The 13,618-nt window shown below is 34.8% G+C and overlaps 3 protein-coding genes across 5 annotated transcripts in view; 2 read left to right on the top strand and 1 right to left on the bottom strand.

Moving 5' to 3' along the window:
- The first annotated feature begins 24 nt into the window (after window positions 1-24).
- Window positions 25-1,123, top strand: LOC116775976 (uncharacterized). The gene is made up of 2 exons (XM_032669048.2): window positions 25-242; window positions 402-1,123. The coding sequence occupies exons 1-2, from the start codon at window positions 95-97 to the stop codon at window positions 989-991; spliced, it is 738 nt and encodes a 245-aa protein (XP_032524939.1). The 5' UTR covers window positions 25-94; the 3' UTR covers window positions 992-1,123.
- Window positions 1,124-2,419: 1,296 nt separating this feature from the next.
- LOC116776002 (uncharacterized) lies at window positions 2,420-4,726 on the top strand. The gene is made up of 2 exons (XM_032669073.2): window positions 2,420-2,613; window positions 4,031-4,726. Exons 1-2 carry the CDS (start codon window positions 2,460-2,462, stop codon window positions 4,510-4,512), a joined length of 636 nt encoding a protein of 211 aa, XP_032524964.2. The 5' UTR covers window positions 2,420-2,459; the 3' UTR covers window positions 4,513-4,726.
- Window positions 4,727-6,806: 2,080 nt separating this feature from the next.
- LOC116776071 (talin-1-like) overlaps window positions 6,807-13,618 on the bottom strand; it is a 30,065-nt gene continuing 23,253 nt past the window's right edge. For all 3 annotated transcript variants that reach the window (XM_061524272.1, XM_061524274.1, XM_061524273.1), the window contains 11 exons: window positions 13,308-13,447; window positions 12,779-12,844; window positions 12,456-12,567; window positions 10,615-10,693; window positions 10,261-10,408; window positions 9,603-9,689; window positions 8,974-9,094; window positions 8,612-8,724; window positions 8,193-8,283; window positions 7,525-7,589; window positions 6,807-7,116 (listed from right to left, as the gene is read on the bottom strand). In XM_061524272.1, coding sequence (XP_061380256.1) covers window positions 7,018-7,116; window positions 7,525-7,589; window positions 8,193-8,283; window positions 8,612-8,724; window positions 8,974-9,094; window positions 9,603-9,689; window positions 10,261-10,408; window positions 10,615-10,693; window positions 12,456-12,567; window positions 12,779-12,844; window positions 13,308-13,447 — 1,121 coding nt within the window. In that variant the 3' untranslated portion in view covers window positions 6,807-7,017. The remainder of the gene's footprint in view (window positions 7,117-7,524; window positions 7,590-8,192; window positions 8,284-8,611; window positions 8,725-8,973; window positions 9,095-9,602; window positions 9,690-10,260; window positions 10,409-10,614; window positions 10,694-12,455; window positions 12,568-12,778; window positions 12,845-13,307; window positions 13,448-13,618) is intronic.

Here is a 13,618-nt window from a genome sequence, read left to right as displayed (position 1 = left end):
GGTGTCAGATGTATTTTGAGAATGGCAACACTAAGTCGTGAGTCGTGACACGGATCGATCGCCGACGATCGCTGGACGACGCGTCCGACGCGCCATGTTGTTCCACGAGAAGCTGGACATCAAGCTGATCCGGCTGGTGAGAGAGAATCCCGTGCTCTACGACCACAACAATGTTAAATACATGGACTTCAACGCCAGGGAGGTCGCCTGGCAGAAGATAGGCGACGAGCTCAAGAGATCCGGTCAGTTACATGCCTGCTTTTATAAATTACGACGTTCGGTTGCACCTACTATGATAACTCACTTGCTTATCACTTGTGTTTATTTTCGTTCGAGAATAATTTTATATATAAATATAATCATTCGAATATTGTTCATGTTATTGTAATGAATTGTTTCAGCCGCCGACTGTAAGGTGAGGTGGATTAATATAAGAGATGTGTACAGGAGAATTTTAAGGAAAAATCTGGAACCGACCGGATTGAGGCCGAAAATGTATAAATATGAAAATGAGGTATCGTTTTTAAGACCGTTCTTCAAGGATGTGTCGATACAGAACGAGGAGTACGACACGGATGAGAGAAGTAACGACCAAGGAAACGACGATTGCGGCGACGAACCGCCCATGGACAGCGACAACTCCGAGGGGCCCATACACAAAGCGAAAATAAAGAGATCCTGTAAATCTAGTTCCAAGAAGAAGAAGAAGAAGAAAACGTTTGAGGAAGTGGATCCGATGTCCGCTGCAACCTTCGCTGATGGCGCTCCTCCATCAGAATTCGATGCCTCCGACCCTGTCGACGCGTTTTTGTTGAGCATCGGCGCCACTTTGAAGACATTCTCGCCATATCATTTAAATCTCGCCAAAAGCAAGATCTTCTCAGTGGTCCAAGAACACGACCTTCAGCAAATAGTGCAAAAACAACAGCACAATGACGTGTCACCGCACGATATTAAGATTTCCGCGTCGGAAGCGATTTACATGCAGTAATATTCATTTAACTTATTTAAACCTGTATTATGAACTTGTAACGTTATTGTTTTTTAGTTTTATTATTAGGTTATTATCCTTAAGTACTGTTATTTATCTATAGTAAAAAAATAAATCATAAACAATAAATTATATTATTGTATTATTAATACATTCTCACTCCCTGGAATTGAATCGAAAAAAAAAATCGAGAGACACATGATAGGGGCCATACGTCATGTACGTTGGGTGGCGATACGACTGCGTCGATCGATATCGCTAGACTTAAGTTTCTCAATAAAATATTCAGTGTTTTCTTTAAATAAAGTAAAAAAAGTCTGTAATTATTATTTACTGTTTTAATTACTAACAATATTAACTGTGTAATAACATACATTTTTTTGCCTCAAAAATGTGTCAATAATATATAATGCAATTAGTTTCTTTATTTTTAAATAGATGGCATTGATTTAAATTAAAAAAAAAACATTAACTTCTAATAGATGCGATGTCCATTATCGTTTAATGAAGAGCTTACTGTGTATCTTTAAACATGAGGGTATCAATAAAAAAATATTGATTTTATTTTTGTTTATGAAAATTAAAAAAAAAAATCGAAATATTGTATTAAAATAATACTATTTAATTGAGATTAGATTATTTATACAAATTTAATTTCGGGATCAAAATTACGAATAGGAAATAAATTCATAGAATCCTGAACATAAAATCTAATAGTAAATAGCTGTGGAATGTTGACATTGCTACGATTACAATACGTGAGCGTTACGGAACCGATTTCACATTTTTTTTTATAAAAAAATACATTTCTATTTATTGTATAGTATTAAAACAACTAGTTATATAATTATGATAAGGATATACCTACCGTTGCGTTACTCCGATACTGTTATCAACGAGATGCATAATATTGGAGTTTAGATAAATACTATTTATTACATATACGTGTCGCTGTCGGAGAGTCGCTTAGACGCGACGTTGCCGTCTCGTGCAGTTCTCGTATCGGAACGGTGTTGCCCACTTTGGATGAGAATGTTACAAAAGGAGGTAATATGTAATAAACATTGATATTATGTTCAAGTCTTGTAAATGTCACATGTAGTTAACAGAATTAAATTATTATTCTTTTTATAATAAATGCAAAAAAAATTACCTTATTTTAAGATTTTTGATTCTATGGGCTTGTTATATTGCAAACTTTTGTTAAATTTTATTCAAACAATTGGTATGCCTCAGTCCTTGTCGCTTGATATATATAATTGTTTTTCTAGATACCACATAATTAAAATATCGAAAACAACTTCACTACCTTAGTAAAAAAAAATATATATATATAAAATAAAACAATATGCGGAATCGATGAAATATAATATAGTAAAAAAATAATGTGGGTATTTGTAGAGTTTAAGTATAGTAACACATCAAATCGCAGTCGTTCCAGTACCAGACGCGTTCCGGAGCCGGTACGATGCCGTTGCCCTTCAACAAGACTTTGGATTTAAAGTTATTGAAACTGGTCAAAGAAAATCCCATCATTTATAACAAGAAGCACTCGAAATATTTAGATTTTGACTCGAGGGAGGTGGTGTGGCAAAAAATCGGTGATATTTTAAACAGGCCAGGTGAGTCCACGTTAAATTAAACGCGCCATATTTGTAAATATTATATTTTGAGATGTTCTACTTACATAGATTTTAACATGTATTTAATACGAGTTTAATTTTAAAGTTGAGTTTATTTTTAAATTTAATAAAACTATATATATAACAAGATTTGGGTATAATGTTTTTTTGTACATGTGGTTATATCGACAAATAGTTAATTACAAATAATAATAATTATAGTTATTTAAGATTAGAAAATTTCAACCTATTTGTAAACAGACCTGTGATCTCGGATGTGTTAATTTAATCAATATGAATTCCTACCGATGTTTCAATTATTTGTAAGGTTTAAAGTTTATTTTTAATTTTTATAATATTTTTTGTTATAAACATTCACGTTACGATATTTTTTATTAATTTGTTTTTAACTAACAATGCATTATAAGTCTTTTTAAGACAATTTAAGTTCATGAGGAAGTAATTTCTAAAACTAACGCAACGTAGAGTTATGAACGGCAAATTGTTAACTCCTTGTCGTTACGAACTTGGACTGAGCATACCCGAGGAACTCATTATAAAATAAACAAGTGCATCTCATTATAATTTAAAATTCCAGTTACTGTATTAATTATATTGAAATTAAATAGTAACTGTGAGTTATATACATCATCTGTAACTTCGTACGTCACGACAGACATACGCGATTGAAAGACAATATCCAAATCAATAGAAAATATCTTTAATTGATACGCTGTGACGTCGCGTCGCTCGTCTGGTGTGAGCCTAATTTGTTTCGTCACTACCCTCAAGTGAATTTAATAAACGGTAACATTATTTCCCGTTTATATTAAAATAAAATAAAATTTTATGACTTGTTAGAAAAAAAAATAAATGGTATATTTTTGAATTATATAGTATTTATATAATATTAATATATATTATATTCCCTTGAAGAATGCTGAAGTTTATTTATTAAATGACGTTGAGCTTGTTCAATTGTATTGTATTTGTGTATTACGTACTATATATTAGGACAGCCCCCTCCCCCGTCGCTGCGACACACAAAGTGCAAATGCAAATGTATGTCAGAGATCAACATCGTTCAAGTATCGCATAATTATTACACCGACAGACAAAACAAAGCATTTTAATAGAAACTTTTACACACAAGTAACATATATAGAATAATTTTATTAATAACATACATAAAAAACAATGTTGCTTTTAAATTACTCGACTGTGACGGAAATAAAGGAAGTTATTGTTGAACCTTTTCGCATCTACTTACTTAACATTACTTATAATTTTTGTTTCGTCCTTATTTGTTATAAAAATCTAGAAGTATTTAATATAACCCGTTAATTTGAAATTCTGCTCTGAACATTACATTCAATGGTTTCATTCAGTCATGATTTTCTTTGGTCCTCATTTGCAGCACAGATCTGTAAATCTAGATGGATTAATATACGGGACATGATGCGTCGGAAGATCAGGGACCGGCTCAGGAACCCGAGCCACAGAAGTTACAACTATAAATACGAAGACCAGCTGTCTTTTATGATGCCATACTTCACCGAGGGCGCTACCAGCGACGAGTTCAATGATTTCTTACAGGAAACTAACTGCGAAGTGGAACTACCAGATTACAGCCAAGACTTCGGACACGAGAGGGAAGTCAAACCCAGCGTGGGCTTCAGGAAGCGGCAGGAAGACTACCTGCCAAACGACTTCCAAGAACTAAACCCGTCTGACCCATTGGACGTGTTCCTTATAACAGTGGGTTCAACCTTAAGAAAGTTCAGCCCATACTATTTGAATCAAGCTAAGAGCAAAATCTTCCAAGTGGTCCAAGACTACGAGCTACAGCAGATCGTTAACAAAGACGAGCAACCAGAAAACAGTGACGCAAACAGGTGAACGGACTAGTTGTCGGGGTTGCTGTTACAGTAGTGACCCTTGACCTTACACTGATGGCCATATTTTTTTTGGTCGTAACGTCAAAGGTCATGTTTCATAAAGGGTGCTATAAATATCGTTATATATAATTAAAACAGTGTCGCTCAAAGTCGTCTAAGAATTGTATTAAGACTAGGTTTAAGATTTTGTAAATAAACATTTTATATATCGTTGATAGGTTTGTTTTATTTGGGCATCATATAATACAAAGATTGAAAAATTTAAGATTTCTTAGTAACAGAATTATTTAAATGGAAAAATTAGATTAACCGGCAAATGGCAAGTAAATGTTTGTATTCGAACAGTTTTCTCTAAAACGATAAAAAATATATCCTAGACACGTTAGCGAACATGGAAACAGAAAACTACGCGTTAATGATACTATATGCAAAAATTATGAAAGAGATACTACAAACTATCTGTGTTTAGTTTCACTGAGGAAACTTGTGGTTAGGTACAGGTATGAGGAGCAGATCTTGTGCGTGCGAGTTACACAGTCTTCCGTGATCTTCGAATTGTTCTTTCCTAATGCTGCTATTTAAAACACTTTCGCGTGTTGATAAAGAATATTTAGTAATATTTTAGCGAGAAATTGAAAATTTAACGAACATCGCTGGGGCAATAACATTGTATGTAAAATACTATGTATGTGTAGAAGAGTCCAGATCACCATCATCATCATCATCACCAGTCTCTCCGAGCCCGCTGCTGAGCAAAGGCCTCTTCTCATACGGAGAAGGTAAAAGCATTAACCACCATCCTTGCTCAAGGCGGGTTGACGATTACAAACTTATAATTTGATATTATAAGACCAGGTTTCCTCACGATGTTTTAGTTCATCGTCCGTCAGTGATGTCTAAACACTCTTAGAAAGTACATGTGACTCGGAAGAGATCATATTGGTACTTGCCAGGAGTCGAACCCGCGCCCGCTCCCTCACGTGTGAGAGGCGGGCCTTTAAAGTTGATACCTTCCTTTAACTAAATTATAACTCGTTCTTTATAGACATCATTTCATATATATATGTATATATAAGGTATAAAGCTATCTTCTGACATTCCACGCATGATCAACTAGATATAAGTTTTTACTTATATTATGATTTCTTCCACCTGATTTTTTAATAAAATATAATTAAGTAATTGAAGAAAAATATTTTTTTTAATTTTATTTTATAGATTATGTTCAGTAAATTCACGTTTCTTGATATATTGATTTATATTATCTGCTATAACACTAGCTAGGAGAATTATATATATGATTTATTTATATCTATGAAGTGAAAGAATAACCGTGTGTATAAGATATGGATCTTGGAAAACATTTGTTAGACGTAATCCCTTCAGTTAAACTTGAACGCAAAGAAAAAACACGAGGCTAGTAGAATTCATGAGAGGTAGGTAACAGAACTAACTTTCGCGAGTATTCTTTTAAATAAAACTTAATATATTAGAGATTTCGACGTTTGGGTTACTTGGAAAAAATCTCGTCTCGTCTGCCCGTGATCACGGTTGATGCAGAGTAACCGACACGTCGGGAGTGTGTACTTAAAATAATAAAGTAACGTAGTTAGTCCGAAAATATAGGTTTTATTTTACATAGAAATGGAAGGTGCGAGAACCAACATACACTTAGAAATACGAAACTTATAAGAGCAATACGATTGATTTATCGACCTACCAAAAATCTATATTTTAGGGTCACGAAGAGAAAAAGATTTCTATATAAACTCGATTAAACATTTTTTTGTTTCAAATTCCAGTATTGCATATTATTGTTCTTGTGAAATTTATTATCGTAAATAAACATCGTATATTGTAATATATACCGACATTTTGTTGCTTACTTATATATTAATATGTATTTCAAATGGAGAGTAAATAATAGAAGAAATCTTCGAAAAAGATTTGTCTAAAAATTATATTTTTCAAAAGGTAACATTATTATTTTGTGCCAGCACCCCTTCTCTCTGTCGAGCTGTCAAACTGACAAAGCTGTCAAAGCTGACAGCAATAGTCAAAACAATATTAAAATGACATTTCTTAGATAAGTGTCCTGAATGTTATTCAGATATATAACGAATGAGATTTTAAATCTACAAATTGTTCTGAAGTATGATAATTACAAAATTTTTGTTTGATTTATAGATTATTTATTTATACAACCACTATTAAAAATAAATAAAAATACTATTTTATTATTTTCTTCTTATAAGTAACAAATTAATGGATATGAGGAATTTTAATTGAAAAACCTTTTTGACCATAAAATTTACTATAAAATAAAACAAAGAAGTATGTAATCTATTATATTATCAATAGTATTTTAGTGACGTTTCAAATGTCATTCTGACTCAAAAATATGACATGAATGAATTAAAGTAACATATTTCTTAAGAAACAATATATAACATCATTGTTACATTATAATTCTACTATGATAGTAGAAAATAATTGTTGCTCAAATTCAATAATAATTCCTCTGGACCCACTTCATTCGGAAGCCTCTTTGAGACGACATTATCTTCACTGAGGCACTCTCAGCCGCGCTAACCACTTCCTGGATCTGAAGAATATAATTTAAAATTTTCTTTATTAATGAGTTTATTATTTTAATGTTGCAATGCAAAATGAATCTGGTATTCGTTCGTTAGCTTATTTCTTTCATTAAATTTTTCTTCTTTCTTCGTATTTGATGCTATTTGTTTTTGTATACCTATGAAAGTTTTTAAAAAACCATATGAAGATGTATGGTTTAAATTTTCTGCTTTAATATTCATAAGAAAACTTTAAATGTACCCATTAAAAAAAATCATCCTTATATGAAGGTAATAAGTTTATATTTTGAATAAAACTAAAAATAAAAATCAACATAATATTAAAATTGTAAACAGCGCCATCTGTTAGTGAACAGCTGTATTACGTAGTCGTAAAACGAGTTAATCTCTATGTTCGTATAAATTATGTTACTCACACTTATCATGAGGTTCTGTGCGTTACCGACCAGCATATTCATGGCTTCTTTGTCTTCAGCGGTTCCTGTTGTATCATAATAGTATACTAAACATGTATTTAATATATTAATTTGATCTTTTTGGTCCCCAAGATGTGATAAAACTGGATAATCAGTGCAGCTGGTAGCTCTTAATTGCGTTTAAGGTACGGTTTGGCGACTACATAATTTGTATGTATTTTTATTTCAATAGATCAAATAATACTATGTCTTGTTCATAATATTATTGAGCTTTCAAGCGATTATTAAATTTCTATCAACGGATACGAAAAATTGTGAACGTTAGATAATAATCAACAATTGACATAACGAAGAAGTTTGCTTTCATTTTCTTTATTTGTATTGATCAATTCTGATAAACCACATCAAGGAACCGATTAGTCAATTCGTTTCTAATTATTAATTTATAAAATTTAAATCCTCTGTCGCTTCCTCTTATTTTAATGTGTTGGTCTTGTCACTATACAACTATTATACTCGTAAGTGGACTGATTGTGCATAACTTTTTCTTTTCTATTGATTAGCCTTTTATATACATTCATATATTAATAAATTAAATAATTACTTTAGAATAAGCAGCTAGATAGTGTATAATTGTCGGCTTTAATAATAAATTTCATGTGACTAACCCTGTTGTCCTAGCGAGGCGCCTTTCACTGTTGTCAGCATCTTCAACTGTCCGCTGATGGTAGGTATTCTTTCACAAACTTGTAACAGATTCTATGAGAAAAATATTTATACAAAATTTGGCTAAAAAAATATTACATATTACAAATCATGAACCATAGTTATTTAATTCTGATATATAATTACAAGGTAATGTTTCGTCAGCTATCACTTGAAAACTTAGCCTACCCTCGTATTTAAAGTAAAAGATCAATCAAGGTCAACTAAGCTACACCTAAACAGTCTGGATATTCTGATGTAGATTATTGTTGTACCTGTATATTGAGTGTAATTAAGAAATATAATTAAAATGTCGTCATTATCAATGAGTTTAAACGATTAATAAGGGGATTCGGAATCTAGTAATATAACCGATATTTACTGTTCGTATTCTCATGTCCGTACACTCCAACGCTAACTTTCTGGCGATAATGACGATCTCGCGGGATCTCTCAACGATCGACTTCGATGTGGCGATCAGCTCCTTCGTGTTATCTGAAGGTTAAACAAACATTGTAATGATAATAATGAAATGATATACAAAGAAAAATACGCTAACGGCAAAAAAAACTACTTTTCATGTCATTAATTTATCAATAAATTAATTTACGTACACTGTTTAAACTGTTTTACATTGTTCTGTTTGAATGAAAAATAATATATAAAAAAATTCTTATGAAACCGAAAAGTAATTATTTGTTTGAAGTGTTATTTTAGGGAAATATGTATGTAATGATATGTCACCGGTGTCCATGTAGTGGGAGAGCCGCGCCATCAGCACCGCCAGTAACTTGGCGCCATCTACGACGTCATTTTGGCGCGCGCTCCAACCACGGACAGCCGCGTGGAGTTGAAGAGCTGCAGTCTGAACAAAAATTTATTAAAATTATATATATATTAATGTAAAAGCTATGCTGGTGCCTGTTCTTAGCCTAGCTATACTAAAACTATAATTATATAGGCATAGAGGATGTTCTTTCAAGATTTTTCATAGAAATATCACGATTTTATCTCGAAATACTAAAAGTTGTTACAATATTGAAGTTAACATTACCTTTCCAATTACCATTAAACTCTTATTGGCCTTTAACTAGTTTGTATATGTAAGGGATATAATTGCCTCTCTTAAACAAAATATAAGAGTCTTAATTATTTTGTTATTTGAATCTGTTTAGTTAAAATCTCGCAATTAATTTCCACAGCCATATGCAGTTAGAAGTAGCTATTAAATAAAGTTTTCAACTGATGTTCCTTTGATGATTTTTACGAACAATCGTCCTAATACTTAAGAATTATCGTTGGAGAGTATACTTCATATTTTGAGTTATTACATCAACACCGTCTCTAATACAAGTGTAATGAGTCATGCTTACATAAATAGGTTGATCTGATTCTGGCTCCTTCTGGAATATGTTCTCTCCACCCAGAACAGACTCCACTTCACCAGTTTTTTTCAATACCTGTATTAAATATTAACCAAAACATTATAAACCATTCTGTAAAGCGTAACGTGGGTCAAAAAATAACAAATCTAGATAGTGTGATCATCATTATCATCAGCCTAGCCCACTGCCAAGCAAAGACCCTTTCTCACGTAGAAAAGGTTAGAGCACTAATCACGACGCTTGCTCAAGGGGATTGGATTTCAAACTTATATTTTGAAATTATAAGTCCAGGCGGCAGATTTCCTCACGATGTTTTCCTTCACCATGTGTCAGTGGTGTCTCATAGAAAGTACATATATATTCGTAAAAAACACACATGGGCACTTGCTAGGTTTCGAATCCGCACCATCATGCATGAGACACGAGCTTTTAACCTCTAGGCCACCACCACTTTGATTTCATACATTGAAAGACATTTTTATGTCGCAATACTATAAAGGTAATAATATAATGGTTCTTAACATATTATATTTAGTACTTTAAGTAATCAAAATATCTAGGTAAAAGGTAGAAATAGTTGGAGCTAGTTCCTAAAATTTTTATTCAATTGAAGGTGATGTGATCGGCATATTATAACGAGACTAACTTCAGTAGCCACTTGTTTCCAATTGGTATGATGTTCCAAGGCAGCACGGTCTAGGGACTCTTTGATATTAGCGAGCGTACGTTGAAGTTCAACGTCCTTCTTCACAAGAGATGCCTGCATACCAGCTTCCACGACACGCTCACCTAACCTGTGTTAAATATCATATAAATCTATCATATGTAAATATCAATGCATGCTTAAAAACATGCATGCATATGTATCTGAATCATGGAACTTACATTTGTATTACATGCTAAATTAAGGATTGTTACTTGGACGATAATTTAACGATCGATAACGGTAGATAAATCTATAGAAATTATAAATGTTAGCATAAAATGTCTCGCAACTTACTTTCTAATAACAGTGGAAGTGTAGACGCTTCTCTGGGGATCCTTGCTGTTCTCCTCTGTGATGCGGTGCATTGTTTCTCCTGAAAAAATATATTTCACGAACGTTTAGGACCCTACGACACTCAATATATTATATATATATAGCTTTTAATAATTTTTAGACATCACTAAACTAAAAAAGGACGCATCGTTACAAGAGTATTTGGACATGATGTTTTCTTTGCAATTTTGAAACACTGACTAAAATATATATTTGAGGTAAAGTAGCTTAGAATATCTTTTGTTAAATATAGCACTAGCTACCAAGCTAATATCCTGAATTTACGTCGGTTTCTTATCTGATAGAAAATAAACACCATACAAAATATACGCTTCTTTCTTTTTTATTGATTTAATTAATATAGGGTTTTCCATTAAGGGCGCTTGATCTTTGAAATGCAAAAAAAAAAATACATGTAGGAAAGATATTTGCGAAATTTTTTTTTATTTGGAAGGTCTATCGACCCCATTATGTATGGAATATGACATCATTCAAATGACCGCCACGGCTTCGGTTGGTGGCGCGCACACGAAAGGTCCAATTTTCGATGACTCTGGCGCACAAATCGGGCTGTATTTGATCGATGGCGTGGCGTATGTTGACTTTGAGGGCATCGGTGGTTTTCGGCTTGTTGGCATAGACCTGCGACTTAAGAAAACCCCACAAGAAAAAGTCCAGCGGGGTCAAATCGCACGATCTCGGTGGCCAGTTCACGTCACCTCCGCGCGAGATGACCATGTCCAGAAATTGCTCGTGCAGAACTTCCATCGTAGCGTGTGCTGTGTGGCACGTAGCGCCGTCCTGTTGAAACCACATGTTGTCCAGATCCATATTCTCGATTTCAGGCCAAAAGAAGTTGGTTATCATCGACCGGTATCGCTCACCATTGACGGTGACGGCCACACCATTATCGTTTTCGAAAAAATACGGACCAATCACGCCTCCGGCCCAAAATCCGCACCAAACAGTCACTTTCTGCGGGTGCATTGCCACTTGGTGAACCTCGTGTGGATTGGTCTCGTCCCAAATACGGCAATTTTGCTTGTTGACATAGCCATTCATCCAAAAATGCGCCTCGTCGCTGAAGATGATTTTTTTGCCAAAATCGGCGTCAACTTCCAACTGCTCTAATGCCCAGTCAGCGAACACACGGCGCTGTCTATGGTCATTAACCTTGAGCTCTTGGGTCAGCTGGATCTTGTACGGGTGCAGGCTCAAGTCACAACGCAAAATTCGCCAAGTTGTCGTCTGCGAAAGGCCGAGTTCCTGTGCGCGACGCGGAATTGACTGCCGCGGGTTTTCGAGGACACTGTCGCGCACAGCGGCGATATTCTCGGCAGATCTCGCGTTACGTTGACGCACGGGAACCGGCTGATTGTTAACTGACCCGGTTGACTCGAATTTGTCCACCAATCGACGGATAATCGACTCGGCAGGACGATCATCGCGACCGTAAAACGGGCGAAGTGCGCGGAACGTTGCTCGAACTGAAGACCCATTTTCATAAAACAATATTATGATTTGCACGTGCTGCTCGACACTGTAACCTGCCATGGTGGTTTGGGAGGACGGAATGAATATAACACACTGCATTTGACAGCTGTCACTCAAACAACATGGCCGCAATCAGCTGTCAAAGTTCAAGCGTCCCTATTGGAAAACCCTATATATGTTATGTAGTGTTCCAGCTATATTACAGCAAAGTTACATCAAAATCCGTTAAGTAGTTTTAGTGTGACAGGGTAGCAAACATCTATATCCCCTCACAAATTTTCACATGTAATAGGGTAGGATATTTTTACCAGCCGCTCGCGAGAAGTCGATAGGGTCTACGGAGCGGTCGCACAGCTCGCGAATCTTTGTCAAGGATTCCGCGTAATTTGCCAGCAGTTCCTGATAGTGTGCTATGGCAGCCTGTGAGAGACAACGGTAATATGAATAGCGATTGCTCACACATGTTATAAGATTTTTTAATATACACTCGTGGGCATGTTCACAAATATATAATGTACTTTTTCTATTGATTTATCTTTCTGCACGACGTTATCCTTATTCTACAATGTTATTATAACAAATTCACTCACAACTATAACATGTAAATATAAAGTAATGTATTTTTATTTACCTCATCATTTGGATGCTGGATTCTCTTCTCTGCAGCTTTTACTAGCGCAGGTGCCAAGAGTTCAGCCTGAGGATAAAAAAAAATGTGTCACAAATAATACATTTTTGAAATATTCCTTTGCTAGCATTTGATGAATAATTAATAATGAATATTAAGGAGGTAGAGCCTAGCTGTGGTCAAGTAACTACAGCTCGAACATGGGCTGGCTCGACTGGCGAAGTACCACCCTCTCACAGAAGATCGGCGTGAAGTAGTCTTTAATGGCTGCGTATCGTCCGATACGTGAGAAAGTCGGATGCCTTTTCCCTATTTCCACCCTTTTCTGCTATCTCCACATTCCCACCCCTCCCTCTTCCCCAAAAACCAAGGTTGGCAACGCATGCGCAACATAATATCTTGGGAAGTGTCCTAGGGCGACGGCGACTACTGCCCATCAAGTAGGCCGTTTGCTCCTTTGCCACTTTTCTCATTAAAAAAAATTAGAAAGATTTGATAGAAGGCAGGATATAAACCAATAGAATTTACATACCTGGTCAGTTTTGTTCATAAGAATTTGTCGCGGGGCTAAGCCGGTGTCGGCTACAAAACGTGCTGTCTTGGAGACACTAGCCAAGTGTGTCAGCAGCTCCGCTATTTTCCTCTCAAGAAGGAATTTCCTCTTATTTTCATCTGAAAGTAAAAATTAAAACATCAATATTTATCATAAATTTGCTTAAAGGCTTACTGCATGCAAAATACTTGTAATGAAAGGCAACAGCTCATATCTATCACCGTAATTTTGTTATGACAGAAAATAATGTTTGGTACAACTATATTCCGAGTTTAGTTAACTTGTTACAG

The sequence above is a fragment of the Danaus plexippus genome, chromosome 24, assembly GCF_018135715.1.
Source record: "Danaus plexippus chromosome 24, MEX_DaPlex, whole genome shotgun sequence".
Lineage (NCBI taxonomy): Eukaryota > Metazoa > Arthropoda > Insecta > Lepidoptera > Nymphalidae > Danaus > Danaus plexippus.
The sequence above is the reverse complement of the archived record's forward strand: the minus strand, read 5'-3'. Positions and strand labels throughout refer to the sequence as shown.

Bases quoted from the DNA above. Each gene is read 5' to 3' on its own strand.
- LOC116775976 (XM_032669048.2), top strand. From the start codon at position 95: ATGTTGTTCCACGAGAAGCTGGACATCAAGCTGATCCGGCTGGTGAGA. The intron at 243-401 runs GTCAGTTACATG...GAATTGTTTCAG, and splicing joins CGACGAGCTCAAGAGATCCG to CCGCCGACTGTAAGGTGAGG.
- LOC116776002 (XM_032669073.2), top strand. From the start codon at position 2,460: ATGCCGTTGCCCTTCAACAAGACTTTGGATTTAAAGTTATTGAAACTG. The intron at 2,614-4,030 runs GTGAGTCCACGT...CCTCATTTGCAG, and splicing joins TGATATTTTAAACAGGCCAG to CACAGATCTGTAAATCTAGA.